General features: G+C 35.8%; 1 protein-coding gene across 3 annotated transcripts in view; it reads left to right on the plus strand.

The window, feature by feature from the left end:
- The window catches only part of XPR1 (xenotropic and polytropic retrovirus receptor 1), a 317,382-nt gene that overhangs the window by 139,795 nt on the left and 158,452 nt on the right, over positions 1 to 19,135 (plus strand). For all 3 annotated transcript variants that reach the window (XM_011951149.1, XM_011951150.1, XM_011951151.1), the window contains exon 3: positions 18,367 to 18,468. In XM_011951149.1, coding sequence (XP_011806539.1) covers positions 18,367 to 18,468 — 102 coding nt within the window. The remainder of the gene's footprint in view (positions 1 to 18,366; positions 18,469 to 19,135) is intronic.

The following is a 19,135-nucleotide window of genomic DNA, read 5'->3' on the forward strand; positions in this document are numbered from 1 at the left end:
ACTGGTTGGCTTAAACAGCAGACAGTTATTTTTCATGGTTCTGGAGTCTGAAAGTGTAAGATCAGAGTGCCAGCATGGTTGGGTTCTGGTGAGGGCTTCCTGATTATGTCCTCACATGCCATTTCCTTGATTTCTGCATGCAGAGAAAGATCTTATGTGTTTTTCTCTTTTTAATTTTATCATAAGGGCTCTATCCCCATGGGTTCATCCAAACCTCAATAGCTCCTAAAGGCCCCACCTCCAAATCCCATCATATTGGGGATTAAGTCTTCAAGATATGAAGGGAGGCTGGGGAGACATACAAACATTTAGTCTACAGCAGATGGTTTTTACATTTTATCCAGCATTTTTAGATGTTCTATGCTATGAAGGTTGCTCAGAATATCTGATTTACTTTGTTTCCAGAAATGAAAGTCTCAGTCTTTTCAACCTCAACTAAAAATAACTTTGTTTAAAAATGCACCAGATTATGTTACTTCCCTGCTTATTGTCTTTTTATTATTATTATTATACTTTAAGTTCTAGGGTACATGTGCATAACGTGCAGATTTGTTACATATGTATACTTGTGCCATGTTGGTGTGCTGCACCCATCAACTCGTCAGCACCCATCAACTCGTCATTTACATCAGGTATAACTCCCAATGCAATCCCTCCCCACTCCCCCCTCCCCATGATAGGCCCCGGTGTGTGATGTTCCCCTTCCCAAGTCCAAGTGATCTCATTGTACAGTTCCCACCTATGAGTGAGAACATGCGGTGTCTGGTTTTCTGTTCTTGCGATAGTTTGCTGAGAATGATGGTTTCCAGCTGCATCCATGTCCCTACAAAGGACACAAACTCATCCTTTTTTATGGCTGCATAGTATTCCATGGTGTATATGTGCCACATTTTCTTAATCTAGTCTGTCACTGATGGACATTTGGGTTGATTCCAAGTCTTTGCTATTGTGAATAGTGCCGCAGTAAACATACGTGTGCATGTGTCTTTATAGCAGCATGATTTATAATCCTCTGGGTATATACCCAGTAATGGGATGGCTGGGTCATATAGTACTTCTAGTTCTAGATCCTTGAGGAATCGCCATACTGTTTTCCATAATGGTTGAACTAGTTTACAATCCCACCAACAGTGTAAAAGTGTTCCTATTTCTCCACATCCTCTCCAGCACCTGTTGTTTCCTGACTTTTTAATGATTGCCATTCTAACTGGTGTGAGATGGTATCTCACTGTGGTTTTGATTTGCATTTCTCTGGTGGCCAGTGATGATGAGCATTTTTTCATGTGTCTGTTGGTTGTATGAATGTCTTCTTCTTTTGAGAAGTGTCTGTTCATATCCTTTGCCCACTTTTTGATGGGGTTGTTTGTTTTTTTCTTGTAAAGTGTCACATGGCCCCTTCATCTGGCCATCCCTCTCTCTTCAGCCTCATTTTACATTACTTTCTCTTTCATTTGGCATTGTTAATCACCATTGGTTTTCTTTCCCAAGTCAGCCTTGCTCTCAACTCCTGCTTAATGTTATTTTTCCTGCCCTGCATCCCTCAGCTCCTTCTTTATATCTCAACTGAAGTGTTCCTTCCTCAGGAAGACTTTCTGGATCTTTTTTGTAATGGGTTAGTGCCTGTCGATGTGCTCCCCTAGCATTCTGTGCCTTCCTATTTATTACATACATTGATTGTTCTTCTAATTACTTATTTACGTCTGTTTTTTCTCAAAGCACAGGGAACGTGTTTGTCTTCTTCATCACTGTATCCTTAGTTAATATCATGGTGCCTGGCATATAGTAGACATTTTAAAAATATTTGCTGTTGAATATATGACATTGATATTTAAGATTCATTATTAGCCTGTCTTATGAATTAAGTAGCTCAGGTAATGGTATTATAATTAGTTAAATCATTCTCTTGATTAAGTTTGTATTTTTTTTTTAATTTGTCTTGAGGCCCTGTACATTTTGAATTAATCTGTTTTTATATGAAATAATTTTAAACTTACAGAAAAGTTGCAAGAATATTACAGAAAGAGTTCATATATACTCTTTACCCAGCTTTCCTTAATGTTAAAACATGCTCAACCATAGTGCAATTGCCAAAACCAGGAAGTTAACATGTTGGTATGATATTACTGACCAAACTACAGACCTTATTAAAGTTTTACCAGATTTTTTTCTTCACGTCCTTCTTGGTGCCAGGATCCAATTCAGGATCTCACTTTGCGTTTGATTGTTGTGACTCTTCAGTATCCTTCACTCTGTGACACTTCCTTAGTCATTACTTTAATACTTTGATGAGTATTGTACTTTGATAATTGGTTTGTACAGCATCTAAGTTTATTTCTGCCTGATGTTTTCTCATTTTTGGATTCAGGTTGTACGTTTTTATCAAGAATACCAGAGAAGTGATGTTGTGTCCTTCATAGTGCATTATTTCAGGGAGTACCTGTAGTTGCTATGTCTTACTTTATTGGTAGTATTAACCTTGATTACTTGTTTAAAGTGGTGTCTGCCAAGTTTCTCCATGGTAAAGTTACTGTTTCTCCCTTTGGATGGATAAATATCTTCTTGTTCCTCAAACTTTGACCCATTGATTTTTATTATCTATGGATGGATCCTGCTCACAAGAGTCACTACTGTGGTATTTGCCTAGTGGTGATTTTGTATTTTTCTCATTCCTTCTACATTTACTAATTAGAATTATTCTATAAGGAAGAGTTGTTCTTTCTCACACATTTATTCAGTTATTTATTTATTTATATCAACATGGACCTTTGAATATGTGCTTTATCCTACGGGTTATAATCTAGTACTGTTACTGTCATTTATTTTATTGCATTGGTTATTGGGAGCTTCTTCAAGTTGGCAGAATTTAATTTATGTCATTTTGATCTGCCACCATTCTTTTGCGAAAGTTTCTTATTTTCTGGTATCATAAGATATTCCAGGCTCACCTTGTATTTTCCTTGACCCAGCCCTGGAAATCAACTTCTTCTCCTAAGACCCCTGACTCCTTTTTTTGGAGAATGGTATTTAGGAACCAAGATCTGAGTGCTAGACTTGTTGTTACTAGAGCATTATTGCTGCTAGATTCTACTAGCAGAGGAGCTAAGAAATGTGTGTGTGTGTTTGTGTGTGTGTGTCTTTGTGTATGAACTTTGTATACACACTGATAGGGTTTGGCTCTGTGTTCCCACTCAAATCCCTTCTTGTAGCTCCCATAAATCCCACTTGTTATGGAAGGGACCTGGTGGGAGATGATTGAATCATGAGGGCGGGTCTTTCCCATGCTGTTCTCATGATAGTGAATGGGTCCCATGAGATCTGATGGTTTCAAACATGAGAGTTTTTCTGCACAAGCTCTCTCTTTGCCTGCTGCCATCCAGGTGAGATGTGACTTGCTCCTCCTTGCCTTCCGCCATGATTGTGAGGCCTCCTCAGCCATGTGGAACTGTAAATCCAATAAACCACTTTCTTTTGTAAATTGCCCAGTTTTGGGTATGTCTTTATCAGCATCATGAAAACTCACTAATTCATACACGTGTCTGTATTTCTATATCTATTTGCATATATATTAACAACCTTGAGTTCACACTGTTACCTCTGATTTTACTCTATCACTCTAGCATACAAATTTTATTGTAGCACCCCAGGTTTTCTGGCTCCCCAAGGTACAGTTCCCCAGTACCCTTTCTCCTATTGTGTACCTGAAATTTACCTGATACTCCTTGTATCAAGAGATACAGACTAGTAAATAGTCAATTATTTAAGGTGTTGAATACGCTAAGGGTTATGTTGGTCAATAATGTCTCTGAGAAGGGTTATTTAAGAGGGTAAGTGTCAGATGACTAGGGAGAAAATGTGACTATGAATGTTGGGATTTGGGAAAAGAGATGGTTTGGGGATACTTAGGGAAAAATATGTTCAGACAGGAGAATAAACATCATGTATTTACGGTCCAGAGATAAGGAAAGTATGGCCGCTCCCAGGAACTGAAAATCGCTCAGGATAGTTATATAGGTTGAGATATAGGGTGAATTAAAGCTGAAGAGACATAGTACTGACTCTTGTAAGACTTTATAAACTATGTTGCAGGGTATGAACATTATCCTGAGAACAACAGAGTTATTATTTTAAGCTAAAGAATTATATTCCCTTTCCTTTCACAATAGAAAACCATTTTTAGCGTAACTCTTTGTTATTAGAGTTATAAATGTAAAATTGTACTCATACTTATTTGTATCTCATGTAATGCTACAAAGGTTTTGACATAACATTTGCTTTGAAGGAGAGTCCCAAGGAAAGGAATTTAGTCATTCTTATGAGTCAGTGAATGTGTGTCATTGAAATACTAAGGATTACTTTTTCCCTTTTCTAAGATGCCATGTTTTTTTTTCCTTTTTCCCTCCATGTTTTGCTTTAAGAGCAATGCAGCTATAAAGTATGTTTCAGTTGCTTAGATGATACATTTGTCTATATGTAATTAAGAGCCAAAACTGTGATTTTACATTAGAAATGAATTAAGGTTTATTAATTGAATGTGTACTCTTTTCCTCAAGAAAATAGAGATTTTACCACCTGTCCAAATCTTCTATTTTAAATATATAATCACTAAACATTTTTTAAAAATTGCGTTTTTATAGTCAGTTGTTTCCTTAATTTCGTTGTTTTATATGCTTTTGCTTTGTTCTGTCATCTTAGTATGATTCTGTGATGTATTTTGTCAGTTTTCTTTTAGTCATTGGAAGAGTCTCTTTATCAGACAAACAAGTGGCTGCATTTCTGGTCTAATTTGAAGAATATTGAAATGTTCCAGAATATAGAGAAAGAGAGAAGTATATAAAACCCTGGCTCTGAGGGAATTTGAGCTAAGAACTTAATTTTCTTTAGTTGGTTATGTTGCTGTGAAATCAGAATAAAAGAACATTGCAGGAATTTTACAACAAAGATGCAGTTTATGGATATTAAAGAATTAACAAAGGATAACCCGTATCTAGATTTTTAAAATACTTTTTTTTTTTTTTTAAAGAAATCTGTCTTTCCTATCTTTTTTTTTTTTTGAGACTGAGTCTCGCTCTGTCGCCCAGGCTGGAGTGAAGTGGCATGCTTTTGGCTCACTGCAAGCTCCGCCTCCCGGGTTCCTGCCATTCTTCTGCCTCAGCCTCCTGGATAGCTGGGACTACAGGCGCCCACCACCACACCCGGCTAATTTGTGTGTGTGTGTGTGTGTGTGTGTGTGTTTAGTAGAGATGGGGTTTCACCGTGTTGGCCAGGATGGTCTCGATCTCCTGACCTCGTGATCCACCCACCTCGGCCTCCCAAAGTGCTGGGTTTACAGGTGTGAGCCACCACTCCCGGCCTGTCTTTCTTATCTTTTTATATCTGACCAGAATATTGATGTTCGTCATACATTCTCTCTTTAGCTGTATGTCTTAGTCCATCCTTTCTGCTATAACAAAATACTTTAGTCTGGGTAATATATAAATATAATAGAAATTTATTTCTCATAGTTCTGGAGGCCTGGAAGTCCAGGATCAAGGAACCAGCAGACTTAGTGCCTGATAAGGGCTTGCTTTCTGCGTAAGGGCTTGCTTTCTGCTTTCAAGATGGCGTCTTGTTGCTGTGTCCTCTGGAGGGGTCCAACACTAGGTCCTTACGTGGCAGAAAGGATAAGAGGGACTAGGGAGATTTCTTCATCCTCGTTGATAAGGTCACTAATCCCATTCACCTAAACACCTTTTAAAGCTGCATCTCTAAATACCATGGCATGGGTGATTAAGTTTTATCATTAATTTGGGGGCACACATTCAGACCACAGCATTACATATATGCTTGGCACTTCGGAGACAAATGAGATGGTTACCTAACTATCATTCTTTGAAAGCTTTTTCCCTGGCATAAGTCACCAGAATAATTAAGACTCTTACAGTTCATTGTTTTACTCATCTTTGCAACAGTGAGACTGAGAAGTCAGGGCCGAGCACCGTGGCTCCCACCTGTAATCCCAGCACTTTGGGAGGCTGAGGCAGGGGGATCCGTTGAGCCCAGGAGTTTGAGACCAGACTGGGCAACAAAGCAAGACCCTGTCTCTATATCAAACTGGAAAAAAAAAAAAAAAAAAGAAGGACTGAGAATTCAGTTAAGCTAATAATAGTATTCGTCTTGGATTATCCTCAGGTATTTTTTGTTTGCTTTGTTTGTTGTAACTTCAGTCTTAATAATAATTTTGATCTGTTGCTTTGCAAGAGTGAAAAAGAACTAGGATTACTAATGGTTCAGTTAAAAGTGGATCTAACTAGATAGATTTACTTAACAAAATAACTTTAAATAATGGTATACTTGGTGGTATATAAAGTGATTAATTAGCTGAAAGAATTAGAAAATAAAAGGCCTTCAGCTATAAATAGCTAATTCTCTTGAAACTATCATCGGTATACAAAGTAGTGTTTTGTCATGAAGAGTGCTGGAAAAAAATCCCCTTCTTATTGTCCTTTAAGGGAATTCATTTCCAGATTTATATCCAGATATATATGGATATATTCATTTACATATGTGCTAATTCCTGAAATTCATTGGTCTGAATAATTAGTCTACAGTTAAGAAGTCCGTTTTCAAATTGTCTTTCCTTGACTTTATAAAAGAAAGGCTTGTCTGTTACGCAATCCAAATTTTGCTATGATACGTTGTTACCATTCTGGACCCCAAACAAAGGAATTCTCCCAAATACTCAAATACTCATTGTAGGTATTAAGAAAGTGAGTAACAGGATAATAGGTCCTTTAGAAGTTCAGTTTATTTTTTGTTTTCACTGAAACTGAAAGAAGACTTAATTGTAAGCTTATTTATCATCAAAATTAATTTTCAATAATAGATCATCATGTGACTTTTGGAAAATATGTAGGCATTCAAAGATTGACATTGCTGCAACAAACTTTCATTCTGATCTACTTATTTATGTTAACAAGATTTTTTAGCATTTATGTCTGTAATATGAAAAATAGGAATAGAAATTCTTAATTGTGTCATTCTACAATATTTGTAATATTCTTGCGAATAATGTAATATATATCATTTTAACAGTAATGTGACATTTATCAATGGATATCTGAAGTAATCAGGAGAAAAAAACTGTTCATTTAACTGTAAGATTTATTTTCAAATTTCCAATAACATTTTGCTTTTTATGTTTAATATTTATCAAAGCTTAGTACATATATATGTTTCAATGCAGTGTGCTGTAACTGTAATATCTCAATCCAGAAGAAATTTTAACATTTAAAGGTTGATGATTAGAAAGGGTTTTTATTTAAGTTTTAATTTATATACATATTTAATGACTAGGAAGTATAAAATGATCAATAATTGACTTCCAGACTTTAAAATATATTAGGATAAATCCTGTAATGTAGTTAGAGTGGAAGTACAAATTCAAGAAGAAAATAGAATGATGTGAATCTTCCAACTGTTAAAGAAGAGCTTCTTTATGTATTTGGTAGTGAGCTAGCATCAAGTAATTATTGAATTATTGTGGCAGTTAATTTCCATTATACAATTAAAACAACGTCCTTGTATTTTAAAATGCAATTAATTACAGCATGCCAGAAATTACATTGTTTATAACTATTTCAATGTGTTCAAAATCAGTTATCATGACTTAACAATTGCAAGCTAGTTATTCAAAATTATTTTAGAAGTTACAAGAGCGAAAATCGTTTGAAACCCACTGTTACATATCTCCACTTTACTAATAAATTATACCCTTGCTTGAATTATTTATTGATATTTCATTTATTGTTGATCTTCACCTAGCAGATATTAGGTAAATACTCATTGTGATAATAAATAGTTTGGATTGTATTATATCTAGTGCTAGTGAGATTGATTTTTTTCTCACATGTCACTATTATAAGTGAAAAGACTTTTTTGTGTATGTTCTACCAAGAATATTTTAAGGCTACATTTAGTTAAACCTCATCTGATAAAACCTTAAGATAGACTCAGATCAGAACATATTGTCTACGGACTACTTAAGCCTAGTTAGATTCAGCATCATTTTGCAGAAATAAGCAGTTTTAGTTAGAAATTTGCAATTAGGAAAAGACTTAGAGGTTACCTATTCAAATGCCCTTATTTTTCATAGTGAAAACAGGCCCAGAGTGTTACTTGCTCAAGCTAATATAGGTAGTTGGCAACAGAACCATGTCCAGTCTGCACTAAAACCTACTGATTTTACCTCCAGAATATCTTTTGAATGTTTTCACTTCTCTGTCTCCAGTGCCCTCACCCTAGTTGAGGCTGTTGTAATCTCTCCCTTGGTATGTACTGTACTATGTCTCATTGGTCTCCCGACAACCTCATTTGGAAAGCATATTTGATCATGCTATTCCTTCTGCTTAAAATCCTTCAAAAATGGCTCATTGGTCTCAGGAAGAAGTCTAATCCTTTATCCCTTTGTATATTTGTATGATTATTTGACTAAAGTTTTTTTCCTCAGATAGACTGTAGACTGTAATCTCAAAGGGCAGAATTTATGTTTATTTTGCTGATCACTGTATCCCTACCCCTGCCACATTGCCTGGTACATAGGAGGGACTTTATACTTGTTGAATGAATGACTCCTGATTTAGCTCTATTTCTACTACACCAATGATTTTAGAGTAACATTTTTATCTTTGAAATCTTTGCCATATGCTTTATATAATTCGTCTACCCATCTGTTGACGTAATAGCATCTGGAAAAAAAGGATTTCAAGTTAGTTATTCTCAGTTTATAAATCACACTCTTAAAAAAACACACACCTTTTTTTTGGTACAAGCACGAAACGGTAGTGCTAAATATTCTTTCTATATTTGATAGAGCCTGGTCATATATTTAATTTTTATTTATCTGCTCTCATAAGCAGGAGAAACTAAGAAATCATAGAAACTGTTGTGTAGGGAATATAATTAAAATGCAAAGAGGTGGTGGTGATAGTAAAGTTAGTGCCTCTCAAACTGATATTCCACAGAATACTGTTTCAGGAGATCTTTTTTTAAATTTTAATTTTATGTTTTGAGACAGGGTGTTAGTTACCCAGAATGGAGTGCAGTGGCACCATCTTAGCTTATGGCAGCCTAGAACCTACTGGGCTCAAGCAATCCTCCTGGCTCAGTCTCCCAAGTAGCTGGGACCACAGGCGCACACTACCACACCCAGCTAATTAAAAAAAATTTTTTTATAGAGGCTGGGTCTCCCTAAGTTGTCCAGGCTGGTCTCCAACTCCTGGGCTCAAGCAGTTCTCCCACCTCAGTCTCCCGAAACCCTGAGATTACAGGCATGAGCCACCACGCCTGGCGTATTCCTGTAGATTTTAATAGGTATTCTACAACCCTTTCTCCATCTTTCTGCCGTCATTCCCCCTCTACCACCAAGGATTGTATTCTTATAAATAACTTTGGGAAACACAATGTATTAGTTCCACTTCTCATAGAATAACAGTGTATATTAGCATAGTCAAGCTTTTTTTTGCCTTAAAGCAGAGTTTCTCAACCTTGATACTGTTGACATTTTGGACTGGATAATTCTGTGTTTGGAGCAGGCAGTGGGAAGGATTGCTGTCCTGGAAACTGTAGACTATTTAGCAGCATCCTTGACCCCTACCCATTAGACTCTAGTAACACTAATATACTCGTGGTTGCCCAGCTGTGACAACCACAAGTATCTCCAGATATTGCCAAATGCCCCTTTGTCCCCTGGAAGCCAACCCACCCAAGAGTGAGAACTACCTTTAAAAAATCAGTTTGATCCTGCTTTATATTCATAATTCCCAGATTTATTTGAGGATAGAATTCTCCTTCTCCTTTATTTTCTCACTTAATTTCCTAGGAAATGTGATTTTAAAATTATCATTTAATAAAACAGAAACTAATTCTCCTATTTAGGCTTCCCCCTAAAACTCATCAGTATTTTCTATGGCACTTAGAATAAAGTTCAAACTTCGTAACATGGGCTTTGTGCATGAAAGGGCCTTTACCTGCCTCCGTAACCTCACCTCGTATCACCACCTGGTGGCAGTCACATAGTGAGCTTTTTCAGTTCTTTAGGCATCTCAGTTTCTTTTCTAACATGCTGTTCCCTCTGTTGGGAATTATTTTGTCCTTGTTCTTTCTTATCCTTTAGGTTCAGTCTTAGATTAAATGTCATCTCTTAAAAAGAGATGTTTTCTGATCATTTTTTACCCTGCCAGAAAGGATAGCCATCCATCCTAGTTCTTACCCTCTGTCTCATCACCCTATTTGTTGTCTTCATTCACTTTTTATAGTTTATAATTCTTTGTTTACTTGTGTAGATTTCTTTCTGCCTCGGTCGCTAAAATGTAAACTGTATGAGGGCAGGAGCCACATTTATCTCATTCATCATATCCCTAGCATTTAATAGAGAGCCTAGCATCTAATAGGTACAATAATTATTTGTTGAATGAATACATTTTATTAATATAATTCACATATTATAAAATTCACTCTTTTAAAGTGTATAATTCAAGGCTGGGCATGGTGGCTCATACCTGTAATCCCAGCACTTTGGGAGGCTGAGGTGGGTGGATCACCTGAAGTCAGGAGTTAGAGACCAGCCTGGCCAACATGGCGAAACCTCATCTCCAGTAGAAATACAAAAATTGGGTGTGGTGGTGGGCACCTATAATCCCACCTACTCAGGAGGCTGAGGCAGGACAATCACTTGAACCCGGAAGGCAGAGGTTGCAGTGAGCCAAGATCACACCATTCCACTACAGTCTCAGCAACAGAGCAAGACTTTGTCTCAAAAAATAAAAAATAAAAAAAAAATAAAAAAAAATAAAAAAAAATAAATAAATAAATAAATAAAGTATATAATTCAAAGGTTTCTAATATATTCACAAGTTTGTGCAGCCATCACCACTATCTAATTCAAGAACATTTTCATCACTCTCCACTTCTCCTTCCCCCAGCCCCTGCCTGCCAACCACCACTCTACTTTCTGTCTCTATGGATTTGTATATTCTGGACATTTCATATAAATGGATTCATACAACATGTGATCTTTACTGTCTGGCTTCTTTCTCTTAGCATAATATATTCAGAGTTCATCCATGTCATAGCATGGAACCGTACATTATTCCTTTCTGTGGCTGAATTGTATTCAGTTGTATGGATATGCTACATTTTGTTTATCCACTTATCCATCAGGAGACATTTGGGTTGTTTCTACTTTTTGATATTATAGATAATGCTGCTATGAACATTCATATATGAATTTTTCTGTGAACATATGTTTTTACTTCTCTTGGGTATGTACCTAGAAGTAGAATTGTTGAATCATATGGTAATCTGTTTTTAACTTGTTGAGGAACTACCAAACTGGTTTCCCAAGTAGCTGCATCAATTTAACATTCTTACCAGTAATATATGAGGGTTCTAATTTCTGCATATTCTTACCAACCCTTATTATTGCCTTTTTAAATTATAGCTATTCTAGTGGGTATGAGATGGTATCTCATTGTCATTTGATTTGTATTTCACTAATGACTGATGTGTTGAAATATTTTCATGTACTTATTGGTCATTTGTGTGTCTTCTTTGGAGAAATGTCTATTCAGATTCTTTGTCCATTTTTAAAAATTTGGTTATATGTCTTATTGTTGAGTTAGAGGAGTCTTTTTGGCATATTTTCTAAAAGAGATGAAAGAGTTGTAAGTCTTTTTATATTCTGGACACTAAACCCTTTTCAGATAGTTTTGATATGGGTTTGCAAATGTTTTCTCCCATTGTGTTTGTCTTTTACTTTTTTGATAGTGCCCTTTTAAGCAGAAAAGTTTTTAATTTTGATAAAGTTCAATCTATCAATTTTTTAATTTATTGCTTATGTGTTTGGTGTCATATCTAAGAAACCATTATCCCATCTGAGATCAGGAAAATTTTTACCTGTGTTTTCTTCTAAGAGCTAATGTAGTTTTAGCTCTTACATTTAGATCTTTGATCACTTTTGACTTAATTTTTGTATCTGTGTGGGAGTCTAACTTCATTCTTTTGCATGTAACTATCCAATTATTGGAGGGTTTTTTTTTTTACTTTAATAAACTATCATAATTTTCAAAAAATGTGAACATGGTTTCAACATTTACAATTTTAAAAATAGTGTGTGGAGCACATACTGTGTATCAGACATTATGTTGGGTATATGTCATCTATACAGATTTTAAAAAGACATAATCCCCGTCCTCAACGTCTCACAGATCTGGAAATTAAGAAAATTGAGAATAGTAATAAAAACTTGAATGGAACATTAAAGATATTTGATGGTGTTAATAGTGGTTTTAAAGAAATGTTTTTTGAGAAGATTGGCCTTTTATGTATTTAACCCAGAGATTGCATGAGAAAGTTTGATGACATTAATAGTATAAAAATAAAAATATTCCTGAATGTTGCTGTAAAAAGCACTTGATGGTGGCTGCTATGCAGTAGGAGTATTTTACCTTGATCGGTACTCTTAAAGAATTATTTTCATTTTGAGACAGTCTCTGACACCCAGGCTGGAGTGTGGTGGCACGATCTCAGCTCACTGCAACCTCCGCCTCCTAGGTTCAAGCAAAGAATCATTTTCTATTAATGATTTGCGGGGTGGATGAGAAAGCAATTGTCTGTCATCCACAAATGCAAGTTGGAGATAAGACGATTATAGAGATGACAAAGAAATCAGTCTCTCTTTCTCTCTCTCTCAGTGTAACTGTGTGTCTCTATTTTAGTATAACTGACTGATTTAATATTTATTTAAGTCAGAGCAAGGGAATCTCTAGGACAGTGTTCTCTAAGTCGTTCTTTACCTGTTTTTAATTTTTTTCACTCGTTTGACTTCCTTTTTTCTGTTACTGCTAATCTTATCATTGTTAATGTATCTTACTAATATTTGTACTTATTTATGCTAGCTCTCTCTGAACTAAGTTTAGTCTTTTGTGACTAATTATTGAATTCAGGACATGTTTAGCCCATTGTATTAGTCTACTCAGACTGTCGTAGCATAATAGTACAGACTGGGTGCCTAATTAACAACAGAAATTTGTTTTCTCCTATTTCTGGAGGCTTGAAAGTCTATGATCAAGATGCAGGCAGAATTGGTTTCTAGTAAGGCCTCTTTTCCTCTTTGCAAGCATTTCCCCACACATGGCCTATCCTCTGTGTGTGATTGGAGTGAGGGAGGCAGAGGGAGAGAGAGAGCACGCACGTATGTGTTGGGCGGGAGCAGTGGGGGATCTCTAGTGTTTCTTTTTTTATAGGAACACTAGTTTTGTGGGATTAAGGTTCCATTAACCTTAAGTCCTCGTTTAACCTTAATTGCCTCTTTAAAGGCCATGTCTCCAAATACAAATTACATTGTGGGGTTAGGGCTTCCACATATGATTTTGGGTGAGACACAGTTCACTCATAATACCCATGTAGCTCTTAGTAGTCACTTTTATACAGTTAATATGTTTATATTCCCTATTTTGTAAAATACAGTGATTTTTCTATAAAACTTATATTGATATTGGGGAGGGGAAAACACATCACCTAGGCTCTTTGTACCTCAGTTTTCTCATCTGTAAAATAAGAATATTGGGCTAGTTGATTTTTGAATGCTGAAATTCTCTAATTCTCCAATTCAGAGTTACTGATTTCTAACATTATTCAGCAGGTACATTATTGGAAGCATCTTATAATAGAAATTGATGTTCTGTACATTAGCATTCTGTAAGCTTCTCATAACTGAAGTGAAAGGCTTAATCATTCTGTATACCGCTATATTCTGGTATAGATAATCTATTTCCTATGGTCCCAGCTACTAGGGAGGCTAAGGTGGGAGGCTCGATTGAGCCTGTAGTGAGCCATGAATGTGCCACTGCACTTCAGCCTGGGTGACACAGCGAGGCGCTGTCTCAAAACAAACGAACGAACGAAAAAACTCTATTCAACTAGCTATGCTGGGCTGATTAGTTTTTACTATGTATAGTTTAAAGGTCTGGATATGTTGTGTTTCTTTTTTTCTTCCAGTTAATAATATCCTTTATTTATACAGTATAATTTGTTTATCCTTTATGAATACTTTTTCATTTTAATGGGTTCAAACAATATAATAATTGAAGATAGCAAAATGTGAGAATCCTTCTCATACCTACTCCCCTTTGAACGGAGGTAACCACAACAGATTGTTATGCATCCTTGCAATCTTTCTATGAATGTATATATGAATATTAACTTATGTACATATTTTCCATTAATAGGATCGTGCTATATATATTCTGTTATTTATTTTTTCCTCAACAGTGTTTCTTGATTTTTTATACACACCAGGATGTATGTATATTATTTTTTAAATGCATAGTGTTACGTAATATCATAATTTACTTAACCACTCCCCTTTTGGACATCAATCTGTTTCTTTTTCACTGTTAAAAACAGTGGTGAGGCAGGGCGTGGTAGCTCACACCTGTAATCCCAGCACTTTGGGAGGTTGAGGCAGGTGGATCACCTGAGATCAGGAGTTTGAGACCAGCCTGACCAACATGGTGAAACCCATCTCTACTAAAAATACAAAAATTAGCTGGGCATGATGGCGGGCACTTGTAATCCCAGCTACTTGGGAAGCTGAGACAGGAGAATCGCTTGAACCCGGGAAGTGTAGGTTGCAGTGAGCCAAGATCACGCCGTTTCACTGTAGCCTGTCTGTTTCAGTCCAGACAGAGCAAGACTGTGTCTCAAAAAAAAAAAAAAAAAAAAAGAAGTGAATGAAGATCCTTGGAAATACATCCACTTGTATAGAGATTCCTTTAGAATGCATTTCCTACATGAGGGATTAAACACTGAAAATTTTGATAGCTACTGCCAAATTGTCTTCCTAGAATTTACACTTCCGTCAACAAGGAATGAGTGTGTTCATTTATCCTTACCATTGCCAAATGATACCACTATTTTAAAACTCTTTCTAATCTGATGGTTGAAGAGCTGTATTTCCTTTTTTAAAAAAGTTGCATTTATATGACATCTGGCATCCTTTCATTTGTTCATTGGCCATTTATATTTCTTTTTCTATGAATTGCTGTAATTAACCTACTTTTCTTACAGAATCAAATATCTTTTTAATATTGACTTGTAAGAATTTTTAAAAATTTATTTTGCATGTTATTTATTTTAAATGTAGATATATATTTCTGCTGCTTCTCTTTTAACTTTGCTTGTGGTGTTTTGTGAAATGGAAATTTTTTATTTTGTGTGTCAATCATTTCCTTTATGGCTTCTGTGTTTTGTGTAATATTAAGGCCTTCCCCATGTGGAATTATTTAAATGTTCTATTTTTTATAGTGTTTTATATCATTTCTTTAACTCCATTTTGAGTTTCTTCTAAATTGATGGCTGATTGACCCAGCCCTATTGATGTATAATTCATTCTTTTCTCACTAAGATTTGAAGCCTCCTTTATCGTAATCTAAATTTCTCTATATATGAAGATTTACTTCTGGACTCTCTGTTCTTTTTGCTGTGTTTTTCTTATTTATTTACTAAGAGTGTACTTTTAATTACAGTAGTTTACCGAGTCTTTTGATATCTGAGAAGGCAAAAACATTGCCCTTCATTTAACTTATTTTGCACACAATTCTTGCTATTTTTATTTATATTTTTCTCCTTCTCTCTGTTAGTTTTTTTTTTTTTTTCTTGGTCTGTGTGTGTGCATGTTACTGTAACCTTACTCTACCTTCTTCTGATTAGTGGCTATTTTATGTCTGAACTAGAAAACTAAACAAACTGCCGGTGTTTTAGATAAAACAATCTCTCTCTCTTCTTTTTTTTTTTCCTTTTGAGATGAAGTCTTGCTCTGTCACCCAGGCTGGAGTCCAGTGGTGGGATCTCAGCTCACTGCAACCTCCACCTCCTCCCAGGTTCAAGCAATTCTCCTGCCTCAGCCTCCCGAGTAGCTAGGATTACAGGCACGAGCCACCACGCGCAACTAATTTTTATATTTTTAGCAGAGACAGGACAGGGTTTCACCATGTTGGTCAGGCTGGTCTCGAACTTCTGACCTCAGGTAATCCCTCTGCCTCGGCCTCTCAAAATGCTGGGATTACAGGCATGAGCCACCACACCTGGCCAGATAAAACAATCTTTAAAGCAAAGAAATAAATTCTTAGGAGACTGATTCATGGGTAAAATATTCATGCTTTAACACATGGAGTTTATGTATATTTTAGTTTCTCAGAGGCCTAGATTTTTTGTTTTTGAATTCTTGGTCATACTATAAATAGCTGATGAATATACAACCTATGTGAACATTAATATATATTAAAAATTATTTTAAGAACAGAAGCTATGTTTAAATCATTTTGCTGAACAGTTGTATTTCTATTGCTTTATGTTAATAAAAGTTGTCTGTTAAGAGGAAAACATGGTTAATATGACCAACCAAGCCCATGTTTTACTTTTGGGTTTTCTTTCCTAACAATAGAGAATAAAATAAAAATAATTAGGTAATTAATTAGAATAAGCTATTACTCTTATTTTAAATCAGCTATTCAGATGCTATTTTAAGAGCTGCATCTGTTACCATGGAGTTTCCTTAACTCAAACTCAGCTTTAAAAAAAAAAAAGGGCAGGAAAAAAAGAAAGAAAGAAAAAGCTGTGACCTGCTTCATGCTTTGAAAAAAATAATTCCCAGTGACCTTGGGCAGCTATAGCCCTTATTGTACCTAGATGGCAGAGTTTAAAGTGGCCATCCTGTTTTACTGCAGAATCAATACAACATCTTGCATTATCTGCTCAGGTCTAAAGCATATGTAATAGAGAAGCAGGTATGTTTAAATAAAAGTTTTGTGCAGTGCTATTCAAATAAAATGAATGGATTCAGCATGCTTTTTAGAACCTTAAGCTTTTGTTTTTCTTTAAAATGTCTCTGGTACTACAAATTATACCATGCAATAATATGAATTTATGTATATGTGTATGTGTATCACATACTGTTTTTGGACCATTTTCCTTATTCCTAGACAGGTGGAGTATTTTAAGAGTTTCTGGGACTGCACTGAGTTTTGGGGGACCTGGGCTCAGAAAGGAACCTATACTTTTTCTACACTTTTCAATCTTAGAGTACCTCAGAGATCCAGAAATAGGATAGTTCTATATTATTAATATTATTAGCATCTAGAGAGTCAACATAGATCTCACTTGGCCAAGAAACCTACCCTATTAGGCTTGGGGTTCCTGAAGTTACATATATCTCTACATATGGGATTCAGTAGGTTGATAGGCTACATGACAGAACTGACAAAGTGAATCCAGCCTGCAGAAACATGTGTTGATTGGCCCACACAGTGTTTTTAAAATATCTGGATTTATAGCTTCTCCTGAAAAATGGAAAGATTTGACAAACTGGGCCGACATCACCACATCCTTTCCAGCTTGTCAGAATCCCAACCACTCCTTCTCCTGAAGGTATCACTTTGTCATTTCTCACCACGTTTGCACAATCATCTACTTGCTCAACACATTTATGCTACCTTCCCAGCTCCTGAAGGTTTGGAACTTGTAATTTACACTATTCAGTGCACACTTCTTTCTCTGTATGTGGTACAGTTAAAGTAAAATAGATAGCAATTTAACATAGAATAAAATCAACTCGTTTTCCCCAGAAACATATTATACATTCATGTCTTCATACCTTTGCTTTACATTTTTTCCTTCCCTGAGGTATTTATTCTCTTGCTGAATGAATTCTACTCAGCTCAGCCCCTAGTACCTTGAATCTTCCTTGATCAATTCTGTCTACAGTTTTTTTTCTCTTCTACAGTCTTAGAACCTTATTTTCTCCCACATTATAAATTTATTACAGTACAGCTTTAGGAAAGTCTCATTCACTTAAAGAAGGCTTGTGTGTGGTCTTATGAAGAGGATTTTTGTTTTGTTTTTGTTTCTGTTTTTTTGAAATGGGGTCTTGCTCTGTCACCCAATCTTGGCTCACTGCAGCCTCCACCTCCCTCAGCCTCCCAAGTAGGTGGGATTACAGGTGCCCACCACCACGCGCAGCTAAGTTATATATTTTTAGTAGAGACAGGGTTTCACCATGTTGGCCAGTCTGGTCTTGAACTCCTGACCTCAAGTGATATGCCTGCCTTGGCCTCCGGAAGTACTGGGATTACAGGCATGAGCCACTGCACCCGGCCTGAAGAGGCCTTTGATTAGTCTTTTCTTAATATGGTTCACAATTCATTTTTTTCAGAGAAATACATATAAAGTTGTCATTTTAAATACTCAAAAAGTAATCTTAGTTTTTGTTTCCTTAGTTTTCTCAGTTGGCCTTTGGGCATTAAATTTAAATATCGTTTTCCTGTCTTTCAGTTACAGATGAGGACACAGTAAAGAGGTATTTTGCCAAGTTTGAAGAGAAATTTTTCCAAACCTGTGAAAAAGAACTTGCCAAAATCAACACATTTTATTCAGGTGAGTAATTAAGAGACTTTTTTTTTTTTCCTACCAGGGAGGGATAAATTGTACCATATCATTGTTTAAACTTCTGATCAATGATCAGTTTTTTTAAATTGAGTCTTGTTTTCCTTACTATACTGCACTTAAGAGATATTTTCTTAGCTGGGATAAGAACACATCTGGTTTCTCAATGTTTAAGCTTTCTGTGGTCATTGCCTAGAATCTTCAGTCAAAAGGATATTGGGACTTCATTGAGAGGCAGTAGCTTGATATAGCTTCACTGTGGCCCAGTTCAAAGCTTAAAGAGTCAGAAACTTGATTTTATAATTTTAGCCAGAGATGAATTACATAGTTCCAGCTTATCAATGATGGCAGTTTTATACCTTTTCATTGCCTAGAACACTCATACTTATTTCTCTAAAGCACTAGCCTCCAGAGTAGCATCTACAGTATGCCATTTGAATGTGAGAAGAAAATGGTGGAACTTATATAAATTTATGTCTGAGTCTTTTGAATTTTATTTTTTATACATGTATGTTGTAATATACCTAATATACATTAGTAAAACAATGTCTTTATAGTGAAAAATTTTGGAAACTTTACTCTAGAGCACTACCTTAGACATCAAGAGTCCTGTGAGACCTAGTTAATAATCAGATAGTTTCATGAGTACAGAATCTGA

Source organism: Colobus angolensis, unplaced genomic scaffold (assembly GCF_000951035.1).
Source record: "Colobus angolensis palliatus isolate OR3802 unplaced genomic scaffold, Cang.pa_1.0 Scaffold315, whole genome shotgun sequence".
NCBI lineage: Eukaryota > Metazoa > Chordata > Mammalia > Primates > Cercopithecidae > Colobus > Colobus angolensis.